Consider the following 27631-nt stretch of genomic DNA (forward strand, 5'->3'; position numbering starts at 1 on the left):
TGTGGAAGGCTCCTTTGGGGCTTTGGATGGAAGTGAGGGAGGAGGTGTGGGCGCAGGTTTTGCAATTTCTGCAGTGGCAGGGGAGGGTGCCAGGAAGGGAGGATGGGTTGTTGGGGGGCATGGACCTGACCAGGTGGAATGGTCTTTGTGGAAAGCGGAAATGGATGAAGAGGGAAATATTTCTCATTGCCTACTGTCACAGTCCTCCAGCTCTCCTGCCGCTGTGGTCCTTCAGCTTTCTTTTTTCTTTTACGATTACCATTAAACCTTGAAGGATTGGCAGCTAATATATTTGTTTCTTTCAATATGGATACCGACTACCACTTCCCCAATTACATATTTCCTAAGTCAGAACTTCAAAGGAATGAGAGATGAGCAACAAACTTTATCAAATACACCCTCACCAATGAAGGAACTAAAAATTGGCCAAAAACCTCAATTTCATTCCTGCCTCTCTTACGTTTTCTACTCCTATCCAAGCATAATGCTGCCAACGTGGACTGAATTTATGGCTCCACATTTGAATAAATGTGTGCTGATGGCACGATTGTCAGTGACTGTAGCAAGGTGGCTGATGGAAATTTCACTCAAATGGACTTCCAGTGGCGCACCGGCTTCCATATCACTCCCTGTACTGTCAATTGATCTCTGAGCTTTTGTTCCCCCCCCCCCAAAAAAAACCTGGAATTTTATTCCAAAAGTTTATCAAGAAAACATTTTTGAGGCAGACAAATTATAGGCAGCTGTTTTATATTTATGTGAAAATTTCTGTATTGGAACTGAAAATATAAACACAGCGACATGGGCTGTCTACAGGCAGCTTTCCTTTCTTGATGCTTTTCAAATTAAAAACACTTCATAAAATTGAGACTGTCAGACATCCTCCTTCTGGAACATGCCTTTGCAAAAGGAAGATGCAGTGGTTTTTGTCGAGGTTCATCCTGAGCAACTCCGTGACACAGGACTCTGTGCTCTACGGTCTGTTTCCACAGACACACGCCAAGACAAATATTGATTGTCCGTGGAGGACCATCAACTCCATGAAAGACTCGTTTTGGTCTGCCCAAAACCTTTTCTTCCACAACAAGGAGTTGACTTCAACCAAATGTTGCAGTCTGGCACATTCCAAAGTCCAGAACTACGTGCTGAGGTATGCACTGAAGTTTGGGGCAGCTATTACTAAGGAAAAGACCACCATCTGATGTCTTTCTGAAGTTAAATGGGGCTCCATTCAGTTATTGGACTTTCATAGTGCTTCAAATTTATGTAAGTATAGGCTGGTTCAAGTATGAGATGTTTTTGCTTTTGTTTGGATAGAGTCAAATTCCAATGTTTGTATATGTACAGAACCAAACTAAGGTTTTTTTTAGCAAATAAAATACTTTTTAAATAATGAAAAATGGAACCCAGGACTACAGTGAAATACTGTACAAGGGAAAGAAAGAGACCTTTTGACGGAACACTGGATTCAGCACCAAACAGCAAGGCAGTAGACTAGTACTAGTAGAATAAACTCTGGTTAAGAGGATAAAGGAAATCAAGGCAGAGTGATGAGAGCATCCAGTTAGACATAATGCGAGTTAGCACTCAGAGAGTGAATGAACAGCCTGGTTCAGTCTTTAAGTTGGGTGCCTGTCCAAGCATACAAAATGTCCACACAGTTACCTTCTAATGATAGCTGCCAGCATGCATCAAAATAAAGCATCAGAGTACAGAAATACATGAAGTGGATTGGAGACGTGGTGGTGAGGAGAAGTTGGCACGTGTTGGATGTCAATGTCTGTGCACATGCGGTGTACAGCTAATGTCCAAGGACTGTGGCCTGAATCGTTTGTACTGTGTTTCCACAATGATGATCGGGAGGAGTAAAATGGTGAGCTGGGAATCACCCAGATAATGTTCATGCTGGGAATTCATAGTTCAAGTCTCTATCCATTTCATGGTATGATGTGAGTCTGCATGTTAAAGAGATGATATCCCGTGTTAAAGAGTGTAATAGTAAGCAATAATCCCTGTCATTAGGCCTCTGATCTCTCCTAAGGAGAACTGCGTATTGACACTGTTAGAAAATGGACCCAGTTGCTCCTGATGTTCAGAAAGGCTTTGTTTGACTGCTCATGCAAGTTTTCCAGATTTCTTGCCAAAGCCCATGTTGTTCAAAACCTGAGAAGGTTCTGTCCTGACAAAATGAATTCTATCACACTCTCCTAATACACATGCCACCCAAAAATGTTTTGACAGCTGCTGATTTGTTCTAGCCAATCATAATTTTTCAGTGAAATTAACCTAGCATTCTTAGCTGGTCTAGCCTACTTGTGACTGTATTGTAGCTGACTCAAAGTAACCCAAATAATTATAAAAACAGAATAGTAGGGAAAATAGTCAATAATCCAAATATTAAATTAGTATAAGCACCAAAAGGTATATTCCCTCATAAAAAGCATAGCTCTTGGTATGTCCAGTGGACCAAGGAAAACAACAAATTGTGGAAAAAACTACAAGCAGTTACTTGTCTACATTGAAATCAAGAAAAACACCATCTCAGAAACATTTTGCAGCTAGAAACAGAGGTGACCTATTTCAGAAGTGGTCAAAAGTAGGTGAAAGCATGAAATATCTTTTGTTTATTAGTTATGGTGTGATATTCTTGAGCTCCAAATCGAGGAATCTCAGACAGTTTAGCTTAATGTATCTAGAGCATTGAGGTGCACATCATTTTCAATAAATTCAGAACCACTTAAAATATTATTGTGGATTTTGTGGTCAGCGATAAAGATTTTGCATAGCATTTGCATGGCTGACAGCTGCCGACAGACTTTGAGAGCTCTTGAATGTAGACATGGATTAATCCAGTGTCTGATCAGAGGTGGTGCCTTCTACAGAAGATCATTGGTGGTCATGAGTAGGCCAAGTAACTGCGGGGCCCTCAACCAAATTGAACAAGTCTCAAAGGCAGAGGGGCAGAAATCTGGTGCAATGTGGGTAGTATTAGGATGATTGTCCCTTCTGTACGTTACCCTGGTATTTAATTTTATGGACTGCAATGTCAGATGCTGTGTATAGTGGACACCAATCTGATATCACGTTTTGCACCACTGTCAAGTTGAATTCTCACAGAGTCTAAACCAAGGCAGGAAATGTTTAAGATTTCACATACAAGTGAAATAAAAATTGCAAAAGACACTGACACTAAGAAAGGGATAAGAAAGACAGACTGAAAATATTAAAAATGTAAATTCATTTTAACTTCTGTCTGTGGAAATTGCTATTGCCTCATTTACATCTTTTAAACCTATTTATTTTTGTTTTCCATATCCTGACTCAACATTGTACTCAATATTCTAACAATTGGAATAACAATTCCAGACTCTACCCTGCATGTTTATGATCCTTCAATTTGACTGGATTGGGAAGTATAGAATTGCCTCTTTTGCTTACAGAAGGTATCAGTCCTCTGCAGGAAGGCTGCAACATTTGGGAGGTTCATACAGCAAGCTCCAGTGCAAAATGCCACAGAGGATCGGAGAAAGAGTGTAATGAATGTTTTGGTGCCATTAGTTCATTTCTGAAAGCAAAATCTAGCCAAGGTGTTGCAAGAGATACTGTTTACATGATAACTTAGGAGCTGTTATAAAAGTGGCTTCAGGATTGAGGAGGTAACGTGGGTTTGAACTAGATATTTTCTTGGGATCAACATTGTTCGTCACTTACATAATATATAGATCTGTGTCATCTGGATTCTATAAGCTCACACACACCACCATATGGACTCAAAACCCTTTACTCCAGTCAGTTATAAATGAAGAAAATGTGAAAATATATAAAACTATGATGAACCATAAATGTGCAATTCTTATTATTTTATATAGCTCTAATTCATTTTCCAAGACATCACTGACTGGTACTGATTTTGTTTTGGTAGGACACATGCATTAGTACCGTGGACTATAATTTCTCTGCCTTCTTTAACTGGCAAGAATGCAGAACTTCTCCAGATTCCTTATCATTTTACATGAAAACTACACTCATTTGTCTGAAAGGACATCTGTAGACAAAGTTGAACCCCCTGAAAAGATTGATAATTAATTTGCTGATCTACTAATTAAATATACGATCTTAAATTTATCACCACTTACAACTTGCTTGACAGTCAAAGGAAATAACCTTACCCTATGCAAAAACCTTTTATTAAATATTCTCTTAGCCTTCTGCATTTCAGTGGAAAAAGCCATAGTACAGTAGCTCCCATTTCTCCTGACTACAGCTTCTCATCTCTTTCACTTCCCTGATGAATCTGTGCCACATGTAACATTATCAAACTTTCATTTGGGATTGAACAAATACTTTGTACAAATTTATTATTACTTCTCCATTCTTGTGGTTTATCCTACAATTTATGAACCCTAAATGTTATTCTGGATGTTCCTACCTGCACGATCAGAAAGTAACGGATTTGATCTTTCCAGGCCCTGACTGACAAAATCAATGGTAAGAAAGGAGGGAGAATTGAGAGAGATGGCCAGCAAGGAGCTTCCTGATGACGAGAGCTAAATGTCCCAGTTTTGAGTCGATTGTCGAATAGGGAAAGGAGATTCTCATTAGGGAGTGGTGAGAGTCCAATTATTCATTCAACCATATCCTTCAGTGTCTTTTCATTTTGTATACACTCCACTCCTTGTCTTTCGTTCCAGAATATATTAGCTCACATTTATCCAGATGATGTTGTTTCTGCCAATTATTTGGCCATTACTTTCTCCAACCTATGTCTTCCTGAAAAATATGTCATATCTTGATTTTTATCACCATAAGAAATTGTGCCCCTATGCCCAAGTTGAAATCAACTGGGGGCAGCAGTAACAGTGGTAATATCACTGGATGAGTAATCTAGAATTCAAGGCTAATGTTCTGGCCCCAGGGTTCAAATATCACCATGACAGATGATGAAATTGGCATTAAATGGGGGAAGAAAATCTCTGAGACAAGAAAAAAAGCTTGTCTAACAGTGACCATTAGACTGTCAGTTGTTTTAAAAACCCATCTGGTTTAGGGAAGGAAATCTGCCTTTCTTACCTGGTTTGTCTTACACGCAAGTTCAGATCCATTGCAATGTGATTTACTCTTAACTGCCCTCTGGGCAATTAGGAATGGGCAATAAATGCTGGCCGAGTCAGTAATGCCCACATCCCACGAACAAACAAAGAAAAATGACAAAGCCTACAATGAACTCCACTCCATGTGTTCTTCCCCATCTACTTTCACAAACTGTTTCCTATTTTTCTAAGAATTCTAATGACTTCATTCTTGTTGATAGAGAATATAAACATTCTATTCTCAAGTTTGAAACTTATTGGAAGCAGTTGCAGAACTAAATTTGGAATTGGAAATGTCAAAACTTACCCTCTCATAACACTAATCAAATTTCTATCAGAGATAGGGAAAATATTTATGAAGTGTTTCGAGAGATTAGTCACAGTACACATCACTCTAGCCTTCCCAGCCTGCCTCAATCCCCTACAGTTTACCTACTCCCACAACAGATGGCATTTACCTTGTGCAGAAGACTAGTGCTGGACTGGGGTGGACAAAGTTAAAAATCAACAGACCATTGTTCGCAGCAAACTGCCCTGCCTTCAAGACAACATCGAGCACAACACTGTACAAACCTGTCATGTCAACCACTGCAAGATGTGTCAATATCAACACGGATACTACCATTATATGTGGCGACACCTCCCACCATGTACGTGGCAGGTACTCAAGTGACTCGGCCACCATAGTCTATTACATATGCTGCAGGAATGGATGCTCAGAGGCGAGACCAAGCAGATGCTACAACAACGGATGAATGGGCATCACACAACAAATCAACAGGTAGGAGTGTTCCCCTCCAGTCAGGAACACTTCAGTGGTCAGTGACATTTGGCCTCGGATCTTCTGGTGACCGTCCTACAAGGCTGACCTCAGGACATGCAACAATACAAAGTGGCCGAACAGAGATAGCCAAGTTCCGTACCCATGAGGATGGCTTCATCTGGGATCTTGGATTCATGTTACATTACGGGTGACTCACTACACTATACACTCTCTCACACACACGCGTGCACAGACTCTCTCTCTCATTGACAGACACACATAAACCGTGCACCCCCCCACACATCCTCTCACAGGCTTATACTCCAGCACACCCACACACACACTTTACCAAGCTTTCACACATGCAAACACACACACTCCCGTGCATTCACCCTTACATGTGCACACATATATACACACACTCTCTCATTCATGCACACACACACGTCTATAGGGTGAATTTGTATTTGCAGATACATTGTATTTTGCTCAAAACATGTGCAATCTGCAAGCAGTCAATGCATGTAATATTTTGTAAATTCCACTTTGGAAATAAATCCAGTCTGACTCAAGTTTGGGATACAGACAGACTCTGACCTCACACTTTTAATTTATTGTCTGAGCTGAGATGTCACCTTTTGTTATAAATTATCTTGAGAAAGTGACTTCAAATAAGTTCTGGAATTTATATATTAAAGAACTGAAACTTGCAACCCATTCTAAAAGATGAAAGAGTTAACAATCCAGGTTTGTTCAATATATCACTGAATGACACTGTAATCTTCTGCTATAAATTCTGTGTCTTATGATCTTATACTCTACAACCACCTGAAGGAGCAACGCTATGAAAGTTAGTGCTTCCAAATAAATCTGTTGGACTATAACCAGTGTTGTGTGATTCTTGACATTTCTCTAGCCCCAGTGTCATCCATGGAACATGTGGATAATAATGGTACCTATGTCAGGTTTCTACTTATTGACTGCAGCTCTGCCTTCAACACCATAGGGGCAGCAGGGTGGCTCAGTGGTTAGCACTGCTGCCTCACAATGCCAGGGACAAGGGTTCGATTCCAGCCTCGGGTGACTGTCTGTGTGGACTTTGCACATTCTCCCCATTTCTGTGTGGGTTTCCTCCAGGTGCTCCAGTTTCGTCCCACAATCCAAAGGTCTGCAGGTTAGGTGAATTGGCCATGCAAAATTGTCCATAGTGTTCAGGGATGTGAAAGTTAGGTGCTTAGTCGGGGTAAATATAGGAAAATAGGGTAGGGGAATGTGTCTGGGTGGGTTACTCTTCAGAGGGTCGGTGTTGGACTTTTAGGCCTAACGGCCTTTTCCACATTATAGGGATTCCATATACCATAATTCCAACCAAACTATTCTCCAAACTCCGAGACCCAGGTGTCTGCTCAGTCTTCTGCAACTGGATCCTCAACTTCCTGACCTATAGACCGCAACCAGTGAAGACAGACATTAGCAGCTCCTCTATGATAATCCTTAAGACTGGTGCCGTGGAAGGATGCATATTCAGGCCCCTCCTGAACACTCATGACTGTGTGGCCAAATTTCGTCTGAACTCCATCTACAAGTCCGCTGACAACATCACTATTGGCCGGATATAAAACAATGACGAGACTGAATACAGGAAGGAGATAGAATGCCAGGTGATGTGATGCAAAGATAACAATCTCTCCCTCAACGTCAGCAAAAGTAAAGAGCTGGTCATCGACTTCAGGAAGCAAGGAGGAGTATACACCCCGAACTACATCAATGGAGCAGAGGTGGAGATGGCAGAGACCTTCAAGTTCCTGACCATGACAATCACCAACAATCTGTTCTGGACTACCCAATTAGATACAATGGTCAAGGCAGCACAATAACGCCTCTTCTTCCTCCGATGGCTAAGGAAAATCAGCAGGACCCTCACCAACTTTTATAGATGCACATTAAAAAAAGTATTCTATCTTGATGCATGATTTGGTACAACAACTGCTCTGCCCAGGACGTAATAAAGTACAGAAAGTTGTGAACGTAGCCCCGACCATCACACAAGCCAACTTCCCATCCATCGACTCCATCTACATTTCTCATTGCTGCGAAGGTGGCCAACATCATCAAAGACCGCCCCCCCCCCCCACCCCAGTTATAATCACTTCCAACCTCTTCTATCAGGCAGAAGATACAAAACTTAAACACACCAACAACAGGTTCAAGAATACCTTCTTCCTTGCCCTTATCAGACTGCTGACTGAACATCTCAAATTTCAAATCCAGTGCTGATCTTGCTTTTGTATCTAAAAACCAAAAAAATGGTTTTTAAAGTCATCATTTGGGACCAAATAATGTTCAGGATAATCAGTTTATTTAAAATGCACTTGTTTGGCCACACAGTAATTATTTTTATTATTAGCAGTCAAGACAGTAGCTGCTTAATGAGACCATACTTCAGTGTCATCAGCTGATAGCACCTGACACTGAAATGGTCATGGCTTCACCTTTTATGCAGCGTAACTTTGCATGTATTGCGCTGTTCAAACACCCTATAATCTGTATGTTCTTCTATGTTATGATCTGCCTGTACCGCAGGCAAAACAAAACTTTTTCATTGTACTTCGATACAATAAATCAAAATCATATTTTTTCTGTCTTTGAGTAGTAACAATCAGATGATCCAGAGGAAGAATTCTATTTTGTGATCTTTCTTAAAATTAAGAAAGTTATCAACAGATAATTATTGAGAATTTGGATGGTGATGTCCATCAGTAACCATGATCAAATCTGCTTTAACCTTAATCCACCTCCCGAATCAGCTACAATAGTTCTCACTTATTGTATGAAAATAGTGATGGGAGTGGAACCAGGTCCTGAGTAGATTCTTTCTTTCCAGCTCGGGGAACATGTTGGATGACTGCAGATCTAGGACTTAGAGGTAGAGAGACAAATTCTGATGTTATCACCAAAACTTGGCAGATGCGGAAATCCATTCTGAAGATGACTCATACTAGTCTCAGAACATTAATCTGTTTCTCCCACCATAGATGCTGACAGACCTGCTGAGTTTGTCTGAAAGTTTCCAGTGCTGTCCTACCTGACTATCCATTCTGTTCTGCTCATCCAAAAATATTCTGCTGCCAAAATACTGTCTTAGAAACACAGAAGATAGGAGGAGTAACCCATTGGGCCCTTCTAGCCTACGCCACCATTCATTATGGTCATGGCTGAACATCCAAATTCTTGATGAGGTGGTGACAATCTTGGACAGGGGTGGAAAGCATCAGGAGTCACATGACACTAACTTATAGTCCAACAGGTTTATTTGAAATCATAAGCTTTCAGAGCACTTATCCGTCAGGTGAAGTGAAGGGAAGCACACAGGCACAGAATCTCTGAAAGCTTACGATTTCAAATAAACTTGTTGGATAATAACATGGTGTCATGTCTGTTCTGACTTCATCCAAATTCTTGGCAGTTTCCATTTTCTTTTCTTACACCATGGTGAAGCACCTTGGGACATTTTTCTAACTAAAATTGTTGTTTAAAGCAAGCTATAGGCAGTTAATATTTGCGAAGTTTGTAAAGAATATTAAAAAATCAGTTATCTCAAGGTCCTTACATGAGATACATCTGTACAACTTGGAGAAAAATTGCAATATCACTACATGTTCTTTGCAAGAAATCTCAAGTGTTGGCAGGGAATGATAACTACCCACAACACAAACAAGGCTGTGTTCAATTTAGCCGTGACTGTGACCAGTCAACAAGTCCTTCTGGAACAGACTGCTTTATTCAGTTAAGAAACTTATGTTGATAATTATATTATGAAGTTTCTGCAGGATGCCTCTTCAAAATATGATTCAGATGTGTGGAATTACTGAAACAAGTTCAGGAAAACAAGTACAGCAATGGCACGCAAGACTTACAATTGTGTGACTGAAATTAGGCCTGATCTAAACTCTAGCCACCCAGTAGAACAGCTGGTTAACATAGTGATTATGTGTTTATCTATGTTCCTGCTCGTTGCCAGTCTAATCTCACAGTTTCTTTGATCTTGGACAGTGGGGTGGAGGTGTAAGTAGAACCTCAAAGCTATTTTAAATAAAAATTGTAGATGTTTCACACAGTTCCTCACCTACCAATGATGTCAGCGAAATCAATGTCTCAGAATCACTGAAGTTCTATACAAAATGGGCACTTAGCTGTAGGTTCATGAATCATGTTTTGTTTGCAGTCTGATTTCCCACTGACGATTCCTGTTCCCAGATTACTTCTTTCAGTCTATTTTTGGCATTATTGCACTCAATAAGCTTTAATTACTTATCATGGAGATTATCATTGCTTGGTTATTTTGGATGAAAGAACATTTGAAGGATGAAGTGCAGCATCAATAGAATCAGTATCTAGCTGCAGCTGCCTATTATTACAGGCAGAGTTATTTATGAGATCTATTTGAAGTGTTATGCCTTAGGCGATTATGATCTGCCTTTGCAGGCATCTGTATCTCTTGTAAGAGAACCTGCTGCCTGTTGGATCAGGGCTTCACAGAGTAGGCAGGTTTCTCTACTTCTTTGACACTGGTTCTTTCAGTTTGTTACAGGAGGCATCAGTCACATCTTCCAGTCTATGACACAGACCTATGTTAAGCAGGTCACCAAGGCTATGTGACTAAGTTTCAGCAGCTGAATTGATGTCAAAAGGAACATAACACTGTGGCTTTCACAGCAGTGACTGGCTTCCTTTGCATTTCAGACAATATTGACTACACAAATGTTGCAGTTGTACCAAATGATGTCAAACAGCAGCAGTCACTGGAAAGCTATACAGTCCATTAATGCCCAGCTCGCAGCTGATCACAGAAACAATGAATCAAGTTTTTTTCCAGATGTGGTCTTACTAGCGCCTCATACAATTAAAGCATAAGCTTTAAGCTTTTTTTTAGATTAGATTAGATTACTTACAGTGTGGAAACAGGCCCTTCGGCCCAATAAGTCCACACCGCCCCGCCGAAGCGCAACCCACCCATACCCCTACAACTACCCCTTACCTAACACTACGGGCAATTTAGCATGGCCAATTCACCTGACCTGCACATCTTTGGACTGTGGGAGGAAACCGAAGCACCCAGAGGAAACCCACGCAGACATGGGGAGAACGTGCAAACTCCACACAGTCAGTCGCCTGAGGCGGGAATTGAACCCGGGTCTCTGGCGCTGTGAGGCAGCAGTGCTAACCACTGTGCCACCGTGTATTGTGAACATAAGAACTAGGAGTAGGAGTAGGCTGTCCCAAGCTTCAAGCCTGCTCCACCATTCAATAAGATCATGGCTGGTCTTCTCACGGACCCACCTACCTGCGGCTTTCACCCTATCCCTTAATTCCTTTATTGTTCAAAACAATATCTACCTTAGCTTTAAAAATGTTTACTGAAGTGGTGTCAACTACTTCACTGGGCAAGGAATTCCATAGATTCACAACCCTCTGGGTGAAGGAGTTTCAGCTCAATTCAGTCTTAAATCTGCTTCCTCTAATCTTGAAGCTATGACCTCTTGTCCTAGTTTCACCTGTCAATAGAAACATCCTCCCTACTTCTATCTTATCTATTCCCTTCATAATTTTATAAGATCCCCCCTCATTCTTCAGAATTCCAATAAATATAATCTCGATCGACTCAGTCGCTCCTCATAAGCCAACCCCCTCAACTCTGGAATCAACCTAGTGAACCTCCTCTGCACCCCCTCCAGTGCCAGTACATCCTTTCTTAAGTAAGGAGACCAAAACTGCATACAGTACTCCAGGTGTGGCCTCACCAGCACCTTGTACAGATGCAACATAACCTCCCTGCTTTTACACTCAATCCCTTTGGCAATGATGGACAAAATTCCATTTGCCATCCTAATTACCTGCTGTACCTGCATACAAACTTTCTGTGATTCATGCACAAGGACACCCAGGTCCCTCTGCATAGCAGCAAGCTATAACTTTTTACCATTCAAGTAATAATTCTTTTTACTATTATTCCTACCAAAATGTATGACTTCACATTTTTACATTGTATTCCATCTCCCAGACCTTTGCTCACTCACTCAATGCATTTATGTTCCTCTGCAAACTTAGTTCTGCCACTCATCTGAGTGTCATCTGCAAACTTTGACACATTACATGTGGTGCCCAACTCCAAATCATCTTTATAAATTGTAAATAATTACAGTCCCAACACTGATCCTTGAGGCACACCACTAGTCATTGATTGCCAACCAGAATAGCACTCATTATCCCCACTCTGTGTTTCCTGTTAGTTAACCAATCCTCTATCCATGCTAATACTTCACCCCTAACACCATGCATCCTTATCTTATGCAGCAGCCTCTTGTGCAGTATCTTGTCAAAGGCCTTTTGGAAATCTAGGTAGACCACACACACTGGGTCCTCACTGTCTACCTTGCTCATAATGTCTTCATAGAATTCCAAAAGATATGTCAAGCATGACCTGCCCTTCTTAAACCTATTCTGCATCTGCTTGACAGGACAATTTCTATCAAGATGCCTTCTATGTCTTCCTTGATAATAGACTCAAGCATCTTCCCCACTACAGAGGTTAAGCTAACTGGTCTATAATTCTCCATCTTTGGTCTACCTCCTTTTTTAAACAGTGGCATCACATTTGCTATTTTCCAATCTGCTGGGACTGCCGCAGAGTCCAGCGAGTTTTTGAAAATTACTGCTTGTGCACCTGCTATTCTCCCACCATCTCTTTTAGCACCCTAGGATGTATTCCATCAGTGCCAGGAGACTTGTCAATCCTTAGCTCCATTAGCTTGCCCAACACTACCTCTTCCGTAATAATGATTGTTTCCAGGTCCTCACATACCTTTGTCTCTTTGTCAATCACTGACACACTATTAGTGTTCTCCACTGTGAAGACAGATACAAAATACCTATTCAATGCCTCAGCCATTTCATCATATCCCATAACTAAATTCCCCTTCTTATCCTGTAAAGGGCCAATGTTTATTTTAGCCACTCTTTCATTTTATATACTTATCTTTCATTTTATATACCTTTGCTATCTGTCTTTATATTCTGTGAATAATTTTTTCTCGTGTTCTATCTTACTTTTCTTTATAGCTTTTTGTGACTCTCTTTTGACCTTTACACCTTTCCCAATCTTCTAGTTTCCTGCTGTTCATGACCACTTTGTATGCCTTCTCTTTCAGTTTGATAGCCTCCCTTGGTTCCTTAGACACCCATGGCAGGGCAGATTACCCCTTTTCTTTCAGTCCTTCCGTTTCACCGGAATATACTTTTGTTGAGTACTTTGAAAGTCCTCCAATGCTTGTCAACTGTCCCACCATAAAATCTTTGATTCCAGTCTACTTTAGCCAAGTCCTCCCTCATTCTATTGTAGTCCCCCTTGTCCAAGCACAGGATCCTGGTATTGGATTTTATCTTCACATTCTCCATCTCCATGCAACCATACTGTGATCACTGCTTCCAAAAGGATCCATAACTGCTCGTATTCAAATCTGCTCATGATAAATGGTAACTTTTTGATAATAATGAAAGCTTTCCTTATTATTTACTGCACTGTATACTAACCTTTTGTAATCTATACATTAGGTCACTCTGATCCTTCTACATCTCAAAGCTCTGCAATCTCTCATGTTTTAGATGATATGCTTTATTTTTATTTTTCCTGCCAAAATTGACAACTTCTCATTTGCCCACACTATACCCATTTGACAGACCTTTAACCCAACAGTTACCACCTACATTTCTATGTATTCTCTTTATGTACCCTTATAAGTTACTTTTCTAACTAGCTGTGTCATCAGTAAAATGTAGTAATCATAAATCCCTTCATCCAAGTCATTCATGTAAAATTGTAAGAAGTTGAGGCCTATCACTGATCCCAGTGTCACACCACAAGTTACATCCTGTTTCCTGTTAGCTAATCCATCATCTAGCCACGGCAATATGTTCCCTTCTGTAACATTTGCTTTTATTTTCCACAATAACCTTTGATGTGGCAGCTTTTCAAATATCCTCTGAAAATCAGAAGTGTTATATCCACTGGTTCCTGTTATCCACAACAAGTTGGTTAAACATAGTTGCAAACACCTTGTCTTTAAAAATAAATGAGGAGAAAGTGATCTCCATCATCTGCAGTCCTCAGAGTCGAAGGGTGCGATGCTGGAAAAGCATGGCCGGTCAGGCAGCATCCAAGGAGGAGTATTGACGTTTCAGGCATAAGCCTATGCCCGAAACATCGACTCCCTTGCTCCTCGGATGCAGCCTGACCAGCTGACTTTTCCAGCACTACTCTTTTAAACTTTAAAAATAAATGTAAAGAACGCTGGAAGAAATGAAAGAATTTTGGACAATTTCTGGATTGAAGATGGTTTACCACATGACATCTTGGGAGTGAAATGTCCACACGTTAGAATGTGGTGGTTCACCTACTGTTTTCAAATGTCAGATGAGACGACAAGCCAAACCTTTACAAGATATGAAAGGTGGATTTTATTTGGATTGATTTTAATTACTTTACAAACCTAGTTTGGAAGAGATGGAGTTCAATTGCTGAAGGCTAAAAAGGTAAGAGCCCATGGTGTTACAAGGTAGTATATTCGTATGGAAAGACAATTGGCTAACTAATAGGAGAAGGAGAGTTAGGATAAAGGAGACATTTTCAAGATAGCAACCTGTAACTAATGGAACAGAGATCAATGCTGGGGCCATGACCTGGATGAGGAAAGTGAAATTACAAAAGCCAAATTTACAGATGACAAAAATAGGAAGACAGATAGTCAGGATGAAAAGTCTGCGGAGAGATATAGACAGATTAGGCAAGTGGGCAAAAACTTGGCAGATGGAAATATAATGTGGAAAATTGTGAGGTTATGCACTTTTGGCAGCAAGACTGGAGAAGCTGAATGTTACTTAAATGGGGAAAGACCATAGAAAGCAATAGTACTGAGGGATTTGGAACTCCGTGTATACATATCACAGAAAGCTAGCATCCAAGTTCAGGTAATAAGGAAGGCAAATGGAACACTGGCCTTTATTTCAAAAAGAATGGAATATAAAAATAGGAGGGGTCTTGCTAAAATTTTACAAGGCAATAGTCAGAACACAACTGGAATACTGTGAAGAGACTTGGTCTTCTTTTCTTACCAAAGATATATTGGCACTGGAGGCAGTCCAAAGGAGTTTCGCTAGGCTAGTCCCAGGGATGGAGGTACTGTTTTAGATTAAGAGGTTGGTTAGGTTGGACCTGTAGTCATTGGAGTTCAGAAAAATGATAGGCAACCTTATTGAAGCATAGAAGATTCTTAGGCAACATCAGAGAAAGATTATTTCTCCTTGTGGGAGAGTTCAGGACCAGAGGGCATAATCTCAGAATAAAGTTTCACCCTTTTAAAAGGGAGATGGCGAATTTCTTCTCTCAGAAGGGGGTGAATTTGTTGTATTTTTTTGGGAGGGTGTAAAGTGTTTGCCAATGTTTGATCACCTGCTTTGTTTTACTGTCAATGCTAATATCCTACTTTAGTTATGCCAAAGTAAGCTGAATAAAAACTGGAGAGTATGGAAATTAATGACACAAAATTTATTTTATAGCTTATACATGCTACATTACTGAACAGGTAATAAGTCTCCTTACAGTTGCACCTGGAGGTCCTTGGGCACCTTCCTTCCCTGGGTCTCCTCGGGGTCCTATTGGACCTACAGGACCAACAAGACCTGATGGTCCAGGATTGCCTTGACTACCCTGTGCATTGAAGCATAAAACAGAGTAAATGTTGAACAAGCCATACATTTTAGCAGAAGAATAAGATCAAGGAATACAAACTAAATGATACTGGAACAGATACCTGGGAATGTAAGTACACATATCTCTGAATGTGGCAGGATAAAACGAGAAGGCTGTTAAAAATGCTTTTAGGACCCTTAACTTATTGACAGATATAAAATACAAAAGCAAGGAAGTTATACTAGACCATTACAAAACAATGGTTAGGTTTCAGGTTGTGTTCAATTTCGTACATTACACGTCAGGAAGAACATTAAAGCCTTGGAGAAGATACATGGGAGACTTACTAGAATGATATTGAGGAGGAGGACCTTGTGCTACATGGAGAGAAACTAGGGTTCTTCACTTTAAAGCAGCAACGGTCAAGATGATATCTGATAAATGCATTCAGAAACATGAACGGTTTTGAGAGAGTCAATAAGCAGAAACTGATGTGAGTAATAGAAAGATTTACATTCAATGGCATTACTATGGCTGAGCAATCCTCCTCCTGATCATCCTGGCAGTCATCATTGATCAGAAGCTTAACCTGTAGCCATATAAATATTGTCAACACAAAAGAGGTAACTCATCTCCCGACTCCCCAAACCCTATCTCTATCTATAAGGCACAGGTGAGATATGTTCTTCAGTGCAGTTCTAACAACACTCCTAAAACCTCATCAAAGAGTCATAGAGATATACAATATGGAAACAGACCCTTCAGTCCAACTTGTCCATAGTGACCAGATATTCCAACCTAATCTAATCCCAATTGCCTGCACCTAGCCCATATCCCTTGACGTGGTTGCTGGCTGATCCCATTGTGAACGGCAGAGACCACATCTACAGCAAGTGTTAGTTGCTGGAAGAACTCCAGATCAGAGTTGATAATCTGGAATCTGAGCTTCAAACTCTGCGGCACATCCGGGAGGGGGAAGAGTTACCTGGGCGTTTTGTTTCAGGAGGCAGTCACACCCAGTAGATTAAGTAATTCAAATTCAGTAAGTGTTTGGGGAGAGGCAGGTAGGGGGATTCGAAGTGCAGGAGCCTCAGCCCTTGACCTTGTACAACAGGTATGAGATTCTTGCTTCCTGTACGGATGCGGGAAAGGGCTGTGGACAGGATGAGCCAGCTGACCATGGCACCATGGTGCAGAATGCAGAAGGTCATTCAAGAGGGGGAGCAAAAAGATAAGTAGTTGTTATTGGGGATTCTATAATTAGGGAGACAGATAGTATCCTATGCAAGCTGGATTGGGAGTCCCGCATGGTGTGTTGCCTGCCCGGTACCAGAGTGCAGGACATCTCTGACTGATATTGGAGTGGGAGGGAGAGGATCCAGTTGTTGTGGTCCATGTTGGGATTAACAACATAGGCAAAGCTCGGGTGGGGACATGTTTGGGGAGTATCAAGCACTAGAAAGGAAATTGAAATACTGGTCCTCAAGGGTCATAATCTCCAGATTACTGCCTGAGCCACGTGCCAATTGGCATTGGGATAAGAAAATTAGGGAAGTAAACACATGGCTAAGGGATTGATGTGTGAAAGAGGCAGTCCATTTCATCGGGCACTGGCATCAGGTTTGGAACCGGGTGAAAGGGGTGGTGGTGGTGGTGGGGAGTGATGGATGGAGGGAATCTGTACCGTTGGGATTGTCTCCACCTGAACCAATATGGAGCCTGTGTTCTACCAAAAAGTATAAATAGAGTGGTCAGTATGACTTTAAACTTCTGAGTCATGGGGAAGGGAAAGCGAAAGTGACAGGGAACACGGAGTTAAATGGAAAGACAGCAGGATAGCATGTGTGCAGGTGGGTTTAAGGTCAAGTCAGATTAGGAATGCAGCAAAAAGGAAGGATAATTTAGGATGTCTTATGATTTCCGATATCTCTAATAACGGTAAGTTAGCTAGCACTAAGGCACTTTACCTGAATGCTCATAGTATCCGTAACAAAGTAGATGAATTAATGGCACAAATCATCGTGAATGTGATGCCTACCACATCATAATCAGAGACATGGTTGCAGGGGGTTCAGGACTGGCAGTTAAATATCCAAGGACTGATAACTTATCAAAAAGACAGAGGTGGGCAGAGGTGGGGTTGCCTCGTTATTTAAGGATGAGATTAAATCTATGGCAATGAATGACATCAGGTCAGATAATGTGAAGTCTGCGCAGGTGGAGTTGAGGAACCACAAATGCAAAAAAACCATAATGGGAGTTATGAACAGACCTCTTAACAGTGGTCAGGACCAGGGCGCAAGATGTACCGGGAAGTAGATAGAGCATGTCAGGAAGGCAAGGTCACTGTGATCATGGAGGACTTCAATATGCAGGTGAGTAATGTTGCCAGTGGGGGGGAAATAGACAGCCATGGCTGACAAAGGAAGTCAGGAAATGTACGAAAGGAAAAAAAGAGAGCCTATAAAGTGGTCAAGAGCACTGGGAAATCAGAAGATTGGGAAGGCTACAAAAACAGAGAGAGGATAACAAAGAGAGAAATAAGGGAGGAGAAGATTGAATATGAAGGTAGGCTAGCCAGTAATATTAGAAATGATAGTAAAACTTTCTTTTAACACATAAGAAACAGGGAGTAAAAGTAGACATTGGGCCACTCCAAATTGATGTAGGAAGGCTAGCGATGGGAGATAAGGAAATAGCTGAAGAACTTAAGTACTTTGTGTCAGTCTTCACAGTGGAAGACATGAGTAATATCCCAACAATTAAGGAGAGTCAGAGGGCAGAGTTGAGAATGGGAGCCAATACAAAAGAGGAAGTGCTAGAAAAACTAAAAGGTCTAAACATTAATCAATCTCCTGGCCCGATGGACTACATCCTAGAGTTCTGACGGAGGTGGCTGTGGAAATAGCGGAGGCGTTGGTTGTGATCTTTCAAAAGTCACTGGAGTCAGGGAAAGTTCCAGATGATTGGAAAATCGCTGTTGTAACCCTCTTGTTCAAGAAAGGATCAAGACAAAAAAATGGAAAATTATATGCCAATTAGCCTAACCTCGGTTGTTGGCAAAATTCTAGAATCCATCGTTAAGGATGAGATTTCTAAATTCTTGGAAGTGCAGGGTCAGATTAGAATAAGTCAGCAAGGATTTAATAAGGGGAGGTCATGCCTGACAAACCGGTTAGAATTCTTTGAAGTAGTAATAAGTAGATTGGACAAGGGAAACCCAGTAGATGCTATCTATCTAGACTTCCAAAAGCCTTTGATAAGGTGCCTCATGGGAGGCTGCTGAGTAAGGTGAGGGCCCATGGTGTTTGAGGAAAGCTACTGGCATGGATTAAGGATTGGCTGTCTGACAGAAGATAGAGAGCTGGGATAATAGGTTCTTTTTCAGAAATGGCAGCTAGTGACAAGTGGTGTCCCGCAGGGTTCAGTGTTGGCTGCAGCTGTTCACTTTTTATATTAACGATCTGGACAAAGGGATTGGGGGCATTCTGGTGAAGTTTGCCAATGATACGAAGTTAGGTGCACAGGCAGGTCGTACTGAGGTGGTGGGAAAGATTTAGGTGGTTTAACAGAGTAGTCCAGGAAATGGCTTATGAAATTCAACGTGAGCAAATGTGAGGCCTTTGACTCTGGAAAAAGGAATACAGGCATGGACTATTTTCTAAATGGTGAGAAAATCCATAAAGCCGAAGTACAAAAGGATCTGGGAGTGCCAGGTTGAGTCAGTGATTAAGAAAGCAAATGTAATGTTATCATTTATCTTAAGAGGGTTGGAATATAAAAGCAGCGATGTGCTTCTGAGACTTTATAAAACTCTAGTTAGACCCCATTTAGAATACTGCATTTAATTTTGGGCCCCACACCTCAGGAAGGACATACTGGCACTGGAGTGTGTCCAGTGGAGATTCAAATGGATGATCCCTGGAATGGGAGGCCTAACATATGAACAGCTAAGGATCCTGGGATTGTATTCATTAGAGTTGAGAAGATTGAGGGGAGATCTAATAGAAACTTACAAGATAATGCATGGCTTAGAAAGGGTCGACATTTGTTTCCATTAGGTGGGGAAACTAGGATGCATGGGCACAGCCTTATAATTAGAGGGTGGTCAATTTAGAACGGAAATGAGGAGACATTTCTTCAGCCAGAGTGTGGTGGTCCTGTAGAATCCATTGCCATGGAACACAGTGCAGGCCAGGATGTTAAATGTCTTCAAGGCAGAGATTGATAAATTCTTGATTGCACAAGGAATTAAGGGCCAAGGGGAGAGTGCGAATAAGTGGAGTTGAAATGCCCATCAGCCATGATTAAATGGGGGAGTGGACATGATGGGCCAAATGGCCTGACTTTCACTCCTATGTCTTATTGTCTTATGGTCTTATCAAAGGAGCACAATTGATCCACCACCATAAACATTCACTCCTTCCACTGTGCACATTACAATAAAGGCACTGCACTAGTTTGACAGCACCCAAAACCCACAGCCTCTACAATTTTGGAAGAACAAGGACAACATGAGAATGAAAACACCATCTACAAGTTCCTTTTCAAGCTGAACCCCATTCTGACTGGGAAATATATGTGCCTTTGCATTGCAAGACTATGGGCCAAATGTTTAGACAATGCGGTTAGGACAGTTAAGTGCTTGCTTTTCACCAGTGTGGGGTCAAAGAGCATTTTTCTGTGCTGCAGACCTCTCTGGCTGTGATTCTCCAAATAAGGAAGTGGGCTCTTTGGCGCTGGTCTTCTAGAAATACATTGAAGGAGAGGCTATTATGATGGCCATTTGCTAGACCTTCCACATTCAGATCACTGGTACCACCACTTTTAAAGCCCACCACTTCAGATACCGCAAGCCAGGGACTACCATTCACATGATGGTACCCATCATCATCACTGAGGACATGGCCCAGATGGAAAGCTCACTCCCTCTTCCCACACTTCACTGACAGTGGGTCCTGGAGGTGCTGGTCGAAGGAGTGAACAAGAGGTGGAACGCTCTCTTTCCTGCTTACAGCCACAGAGGCCACACCACACCAGCAGACATGGACCCAAATAGCAGTCTGGGGTCAGTGCTATGTCCTGGGTGGAGCTCAGAGAGTCAATGAACATCTGAAATAAAAACAGAAATTGCTTGAGAAACTCAGCTGGACTGACAGCATCTGTGGAGAGAAAGCAGAAGTATCACCAGAGTTAAAATACTAACTCTGCTTTCTCTCCATAAATACTGACCGACTATGAAGTTTCTCCAGCACTTTCTGTTCTCGATGCAGATTTCCAGCATCTGCAGCTACAACTCCTACCACACTTTGCTTTTGGGAGGTGGAATTTGTTATTGGCCTTGAGATCATTGGCATTCTTCTCTCCAGGTCCTCTTCCATACTTTGTCTTACAAATGGGTATTCTCAAAGAATTGTGTCCCTTCATACAAGAGTTTCCTCCAAGTCAGTTTCTTCTGAGTGAGGGTATTCCAGGCATCAAGGCTTACATTGCAATTCTCGAGGGAAGTCTGCAGGGAGACTTTGAAATACTTCCTTTGCCCTACTCTCATTTGAGCACTTTCCTTGATCTAGGCAAAGACGATTTGCTTTGGTAGTTGGAATTCTGTCAACTGAAGCATGTGGCCAGCCCAGTGGAGTCAGTTTTGGATGACTGTTGTGTCAATGTTGGTGCTATTTGGTCCTTCAGTGTCACTGATGTTACTACACCTGTCCTCACAGCTGAGGCAGGGAATCTGTTTCAAACAGTATTGGTACAGATACTTCTCCAGAGCCTTGAGCTGGTGTCCTTACGTAACCCAGATTTTGGAGCCAAATAGAAGAACTAGAAGGATGGCTGCTTTATGCACAAGGATCTTGGTATCAGGACAAATGTACCAGTCAAAGATTCTCGTTCTTAGGCATCTGAAAGCAATGGTCAATCTCGACATCACTATCAGTCTTAAATGAAAGGCAGCTCCCCAGCTCCCACATTTGGGAGGATTTGTCCATTGATCTTAATGGAGGGATAGATCAGAACTTGCCCTGAGACATGTTCGTAAAGGACTTGAGTCTTCTTGAGGCTGAGGGGGAGACCAATTCTATGATATGTTTCTACGAAGGTGTTAAACAAGGCTTCAAAATTCTCTTCTGAGAGTGTGGAGATTACATTGCCTTCTGTATACTGAATTTCCACAAGCGATGTCACTGATGCTTTCTTCTTGGATTTCAACTGGTTGAGATTATAAGTCACTATTGTATGCATTTCGTCCACTCAAAGGCTCACGTACACCCCTTCCTGGCCTCTGCACTTCCTACTCACTCACTAGGGATATCTCACCTGCTCCTACATAATTACTTTTCCATCCACTTCCATCATTCTGAAACTCCCTCCTATGTGTCATTGCAGGAAAAAATGGCCCACATCCATCAGACTGGTTGCTCTATCCATGCTCCTTAGACAGGTTATACTTGACCTGAGGGGAAATTGTAGCCCAAACACCAGACTGCAAGGACCTGAATCCCTGGACATGGGAGAACACCACACTACCAGCCTTTAGAGGGCAACTAGAAATGGACATAAATCCTGGCCCAGCCAGTGTCTCCAACACTCAGGAATAAATTTTTAAAATGCCTGCACATTGATAGACTTCCTTATGTGCTGTATCATTATTAGCAGATATAGGATGCAGCTTTGACTAAGGTACAAACTAATGAACTGGCCATCTATAGTCCTTACAGTTGCCAAAATTGATTTTTACCCCGAGTAATTTCAGAAATTAATTAGTATGACCCATCTTAAAATATTAAGTGTAATAACTATTAATTTCTTTATATTCTAATATATATGATTTAGTGTAAATAAAATGAACTTCTACTCAAATAATTTCACTTAAACAACACAGGGGATAAATTTGAGTGTAAGTTGCACTCCTCTGTCTGAAACCAGCCATTAAACATTCGTCTAAAAAACTTCAATTATCCTGAAGATAAATATCCAGAAATTGGAATGGGTCTTTAAATTAATTCATTTTATTTTGGGGATAGTAAAGTGATGAAAGGGACCATACATTGCATAAAGCACATTATATAGCATTATCTCTATAAAAATGCCATCATAAAAGCACCAGGTCTTGTGTAGATGTCTTGTTTTCTCTTCCTTTTTTGCTGAGAACATGTCCTAGCCTTCTTCCCTCCAGCCTTGATAAATGTTGTTGAATGGCTTCAGATAGGTTCCGAATCTTTCCAAATATTCAGAGTTCTGTCCTCCTTTTGGATTCCCTTCCTGATTGTCTCCTTTCAACTTCAGATTCCTACTTTCTTCGCTGTCAGTTTTATAGTATTTCTTTGCATCAATCCACACCTGTGCCTGTGCACCCACACATTAACTTATTTACCCTAAAGAAAGACAAAGTGGCTATAACCTTACCATACCGCAGGGCTGCTATCTCAGTACAGAGAGATGACTGGTGGTGGTTTAACCTGAGGGTCACCAAGCCTCACGCGAGGTGACATGTTGAGAAGGAGAGTCCTTCATAGTAACCTCAACCAGTGCAGGAATTGAATCCATGCTGTTGGCATCACTGTGCATCACAAACCAGCCATCCAGCCAACTGAGCTAACTGACTGTATTCACAAATATTCCTAAACCATTCATTTATAAACTGCTTTTGAGTATGACTTGACAATTCTAAGAGATCAGAAACTCATGGAGTTTAATTTAGATAAATGCAAGGTGCTGCATTTTGGGAAAGCAAATCTTAGCAAGATTTATACACCTAATGGTAATGTTCTAGGAGTGTTGCTGAACAAAGGCCTTGGAGTGCAGGTTCATAGTTCCTTAAAAATAGAGTTGCAGTTTGATAGGATAGTGAAGGCGGCGTATGGTATGCTTTCCTTTACTGGTCAGAGGGAGGTCATGTTGCGGCTGTACAGGACATTGGTTAGGCCACTTTTGGAATATTTCATGCAACTCTGGTCTCCTTCCTATTGGAAGGATGTTGTGAAACTTGAAAGGGTTCAGAAAAGATTTACAAGGATGTTGCCAGGGTTGAAGGATTTGAACTATCGTGGGAGGTTGAATAGACTGGGGCTGTTTTCCCTGGAGCATCAGAGGCTGAGGAGTGACCCTATAGAGGTTTATAAAATCATGGGGGACATGGATAGGATAAATAGACAAAGTCTTTTCCCGGGGGTGGGTGAGTCCAGAACTGGAGGGCATAGGTTTAGGGTGAGAGGAGAAAGATATAAAAGAGACCTAAGGGTCAGATTTTTCACGCAGCGGGTGGTGCGTGTATGGAATGGATTGCCAAAGGAAGTGGTGGAGGTTGGTACAATTACAACATTTGAAAGGCATCTGGATGGATATATGAATAGGAAGGGTTTGGAGGGATATGAGCCGGGTGCTGGCAGGTGAGACTAGATTGGAGTGGGATATATGGTCAGCATGAATGGGTTGGACCAAAGTGTCTATTTCCGTGCTGTACATCTCTCTGACTCTATGACTCTTAAATGAAAGAAAATGAGTAGGTTCTGTATTAACTCACACCAGGAATGCTGATGTGGTTTTAAGGACCTTGGGATATTTTACTGCATTTAACGTGCTAACACAAATGGAATTTGTTGTTAAATGTTACTATTTTCAATTTTCTTAAACTTCCAGAACAATGTGAAAATCAGTGGAAAATTCACAGCAGTGCCAACAATAAACAATCGCTTTGTTAGTGCCTTGCTTAATTATTTGCAGATTCGCTAGAATATTTACAAGAATGTTGCCAAGACTCAAAAACTGCAAATAAGAGGAAAGTTTGGATAAGCTAAGGACTCTTTCCTTGGAACAAAGGAGAATGAGGGCTGATAGAATGGAGGTGACTAAATAACGAGGGGTTTGGATAGAGTGGACGGGGAACAACTGTTTCTCCTGATGGAAAGGTGAAAGAGGGCGCACATTTATGGTGATTGTGGAAAGATTACAGAAGGTGTGGAGAACATTTTCTCCCAGAGGGTGGCGGATGTCTGGAATTTTCCACCCAGTTTGGTGATTGGGGTTGAAACGTTCAGCTCATTCAAAAGGAATCTGGATCTGCATCTGAAGTACTGTAGGGTCCAAGCTACAGCCTGGCCGCTAGTAAGTGGGATTAAAATGGGTGGCTAGTCTGTTCAGCGATAACTTTTCTAAGGTTTCCTAGTCCTAATAAATAAATGTCTTTATATTGGTTCTCCCAGCTTAGTGCTTTAAGATCCACATAGGTATGTCATATCTCTATACCTCTGCTAATGTGTTCTGAAATGACATGCAATGGTATTGCCTCAAGGAAGTTATTCACTCATGTTACTCATTGCTACTTGACAGGGAGCTGAAACAAGGAACTGCTTAGAATGGGAATTAGTAGCAGGTTGCATCGTATCTTGTACAGGAGATAACTCACTTGCCATTTTTCCTTTTACAAGTTTAAGAAGAATGAGAAAGGAAAACCAGTGAATTACAACCCAGTTGGCTTCACATCTGTGGTGGGGAAAATTGTTAGAGTCTCTTTCACAGTTAGAGCCACTGAACATCTCAAAAATGTTCAGTTTATCAGGGAGAGCCAGCGTGGATTCATGGTAGATAGGTCATGCCTTACAAACCTCACTGAACGTTTGGAGCAGTGACTAAGGTAGTGAACACAGGAAGTCTAGGGATGTTGTTTATGTGGACTTCCATAATTGGTTGAGTGGCAGGCTACAGGAAGTAAGGATAATGGGTGGGTACTTAAATTGGTAGGATGTTGACCAGTGGTGTCCTGCAAGGATCTGTGTTAGGGCCTCATTTATTACATTACTTACACAAATTATTTCACACCACTTGGATAGTGGCACAGAAGGTCTGCTGATGACAATGAGTTAAGTGGCACTGTAGGCTTATAAATGAAAGCATTAAATTACAAAGGGATATTGATAGACTCAATGATTGGGCATTTATAGTGGCCTGTCTCTGCGGCTTCCGGTTGTCAGTTCGAGCTGTCCGCTGTAGTGGCCAGTATATTGGGTCCAGGTCGATGTGTTTGTTGATAGAGTCTGTGGATGAGTGCCATGCCTCTAGGAATTCCCTGGCTGTTCTCTGTTTGGCTTGCCCTATAATAGTAGTGTTGTCCCAGTCGAATTCATGTTGCTTGTCATCTGTGTGTGTGGCTACTAAGGATAGCTGGTCGTGTCGTTTCGTGGCTAGTTGGTGTTTGTGTATACGGATCGTTAACTGTCTTCCTGTTTGTCCGATGTAGTGTTTTGTACAGTCCTTGCATGGGATTTTGTACACTACATTAGTTTTGCTCATGTTGGGTATCGGGTCCTTTGTTCTGGTGAGTTGTTATCTGAGCGTGGCTGTTGGTTTGTGTGCTGTTATGAGTCCTAGTGGTCGCAGTAGTCTGGCTGTCAGTTCAGAAATGCTCCTGATGTATGGTAGTGTGGCTAGTCCTTTGGGTTGCGGCATGTCCTCGTTCCGTTGTCTCTCCCTTAGGCATCTGTTGATGAAATTGCGAGGGTATCCGTTTTTGGCGAATACTTTGTATAGGTGTTCCTCTTCCTCTTTTTGTAGTTCTGGTGTGCTGCAGTGTGTTGTGGCCCTTTTGAATAGTGTCCTGATGCAACTTTGTTTGTGTGTGTTGGGGTGGTTGCTTTCATAGTTTAGGACTTGGTCTGTGTGTGTAGCGGAAGTGGCAGAGACAGGCCACTATAAATGCCGGAAGAAACAGCACAGAAGCGCTTCACAGGAGGCTCCCAAGCACTGAGGATGTCACCTAGACAGGGGACGAAACGTTTGCAAGACAAATTCCCAGCTCGGCGAACAGAACCACAACAGATAGTATTAAGTTAAATACAGTAGACGTCCAAAGAGACTTGGGGCTTCAGGTGCATCAATCTTTAAAACATCACAAACAGATGCAGAAAATAATCAAGGAAGTTAATGGAATTCTGGCCTTAAATCTAGAGGACTGGACCACAAGGATGTAGATGTTATGCTGCGGTTATACCAAACTCTGGATAGACTCCACTTGAGGTTTGCGAACAGATATGGGCACCACACCTTAGGAAGGATATATTGACCAGTACAATGTAGGCTTATAAAAATTATATTTAAAATTCTGGGGTTATGAGGAAAGGTTATTCAAATTAAGCCTGTTTATTTCTTAAACTTAGAAGCTTAAGCGGTTTTCTGATCGAAGTCTTCAAGATATCTCTCCAGCCTTTTCCAAGTAATAACAATAAATTATTTCCTCTTATTGGAGATTCTAGACTAGGGGCTATAGTCTGAAAATTAGGGCCAGACCATTCAGGAAAGATGTTAGAAAGCACCTCTACACACAAAGGGTGGTCGATATTTGGAATTCGCTTCCATCAACAGCAGTAGTTGCAGGGTCAGTTGTTAATTTTAAATCAAAGAAAGATAATTTTTTTGTTAAGCTAAGGTATTAAGGGATATAGGCCAAAAGGCAAATATATAGAATTAGGCCACAGATCAGCTGTGACCTTTTTGAATGGTGGAACAAGTTCAAAGAGCTGAATGGCTATTCCCGTGTTCCTATTAATTCTTCAATTGTTAGATAAATACTACATCCAATGACATTGTGTTGTTTGGTTTATTATTTATTGGGGCAGCACAGTGACTCAGTGGTTAGTACTGCTGCCTCACAGCGCCAGGGAGCCAGGTTTGATTCCATCTTCGGGCGACTGTGTGTGTGGAATTTGCACATTCTCCCTGTGTCTGCATGGGCTTTCTCTGGGTGTCATAGTCTAAAGATGTGCAGGTCAGGTGAATTGGCCACGTTAAAATGCCCATAGTGTTAGCTGCATTAGTCAGAGGGAAATGGATTACTCTTCGGAGGGTTGGTATGGACTTGTTGGGTAGAAGACCCTGTTTCCACACTGTTGGAAATCTAATCTAATCATTTATGTTTAAATTGGTGAAAATCTTTGGGATAAGGCTACTTTCATTTTTTTCCAAAATGCTTAAGCCACACGTGATGACAATTATCTTTAAAATATGGAAGAGAGAAATCATTTTTGACTTAAAGTGCTT

At 41.5% G+C, this 27631-nt stretch overlaps 1 protein-coding gene across 1 annotated transcript in view; it reads right to left on the reverse strand.

Annotated features, from left to right (window-relative positions):
* The window catches only part of LOC140491788 (uncharacterized), a 220685-nt gene that overhangs the window by 79476 nt on the left and 113578 nt on the right, over positions 1-27631 (reverse strand). The window contains exon 8 of the mRNA XM_072590190.1: positions 15509-15616. Coding sequence (XP_072446291.1) covers positions 15509-15616 — 108 coding nt within the window. The remainder of the gene's footprint in view (positions 1-15508; positions 15617-27631) is intronic.

This window comes from Chiloscyllium punctatum, chromosome 20, assembly GCF_047496795.1.
Source record: "Chiloscyllium punctatum isolate Juve2018m chromosome 20, sChiPun1.3, whole genome shotgun sequence".
Lineage (NCBI taxonomy): Eukaryota > Metazoa > Chordata > Chondrichthyes > Orectolobiformes > Hemiscylliidae > Chiloscyllium > Chiloscyllium punctatum.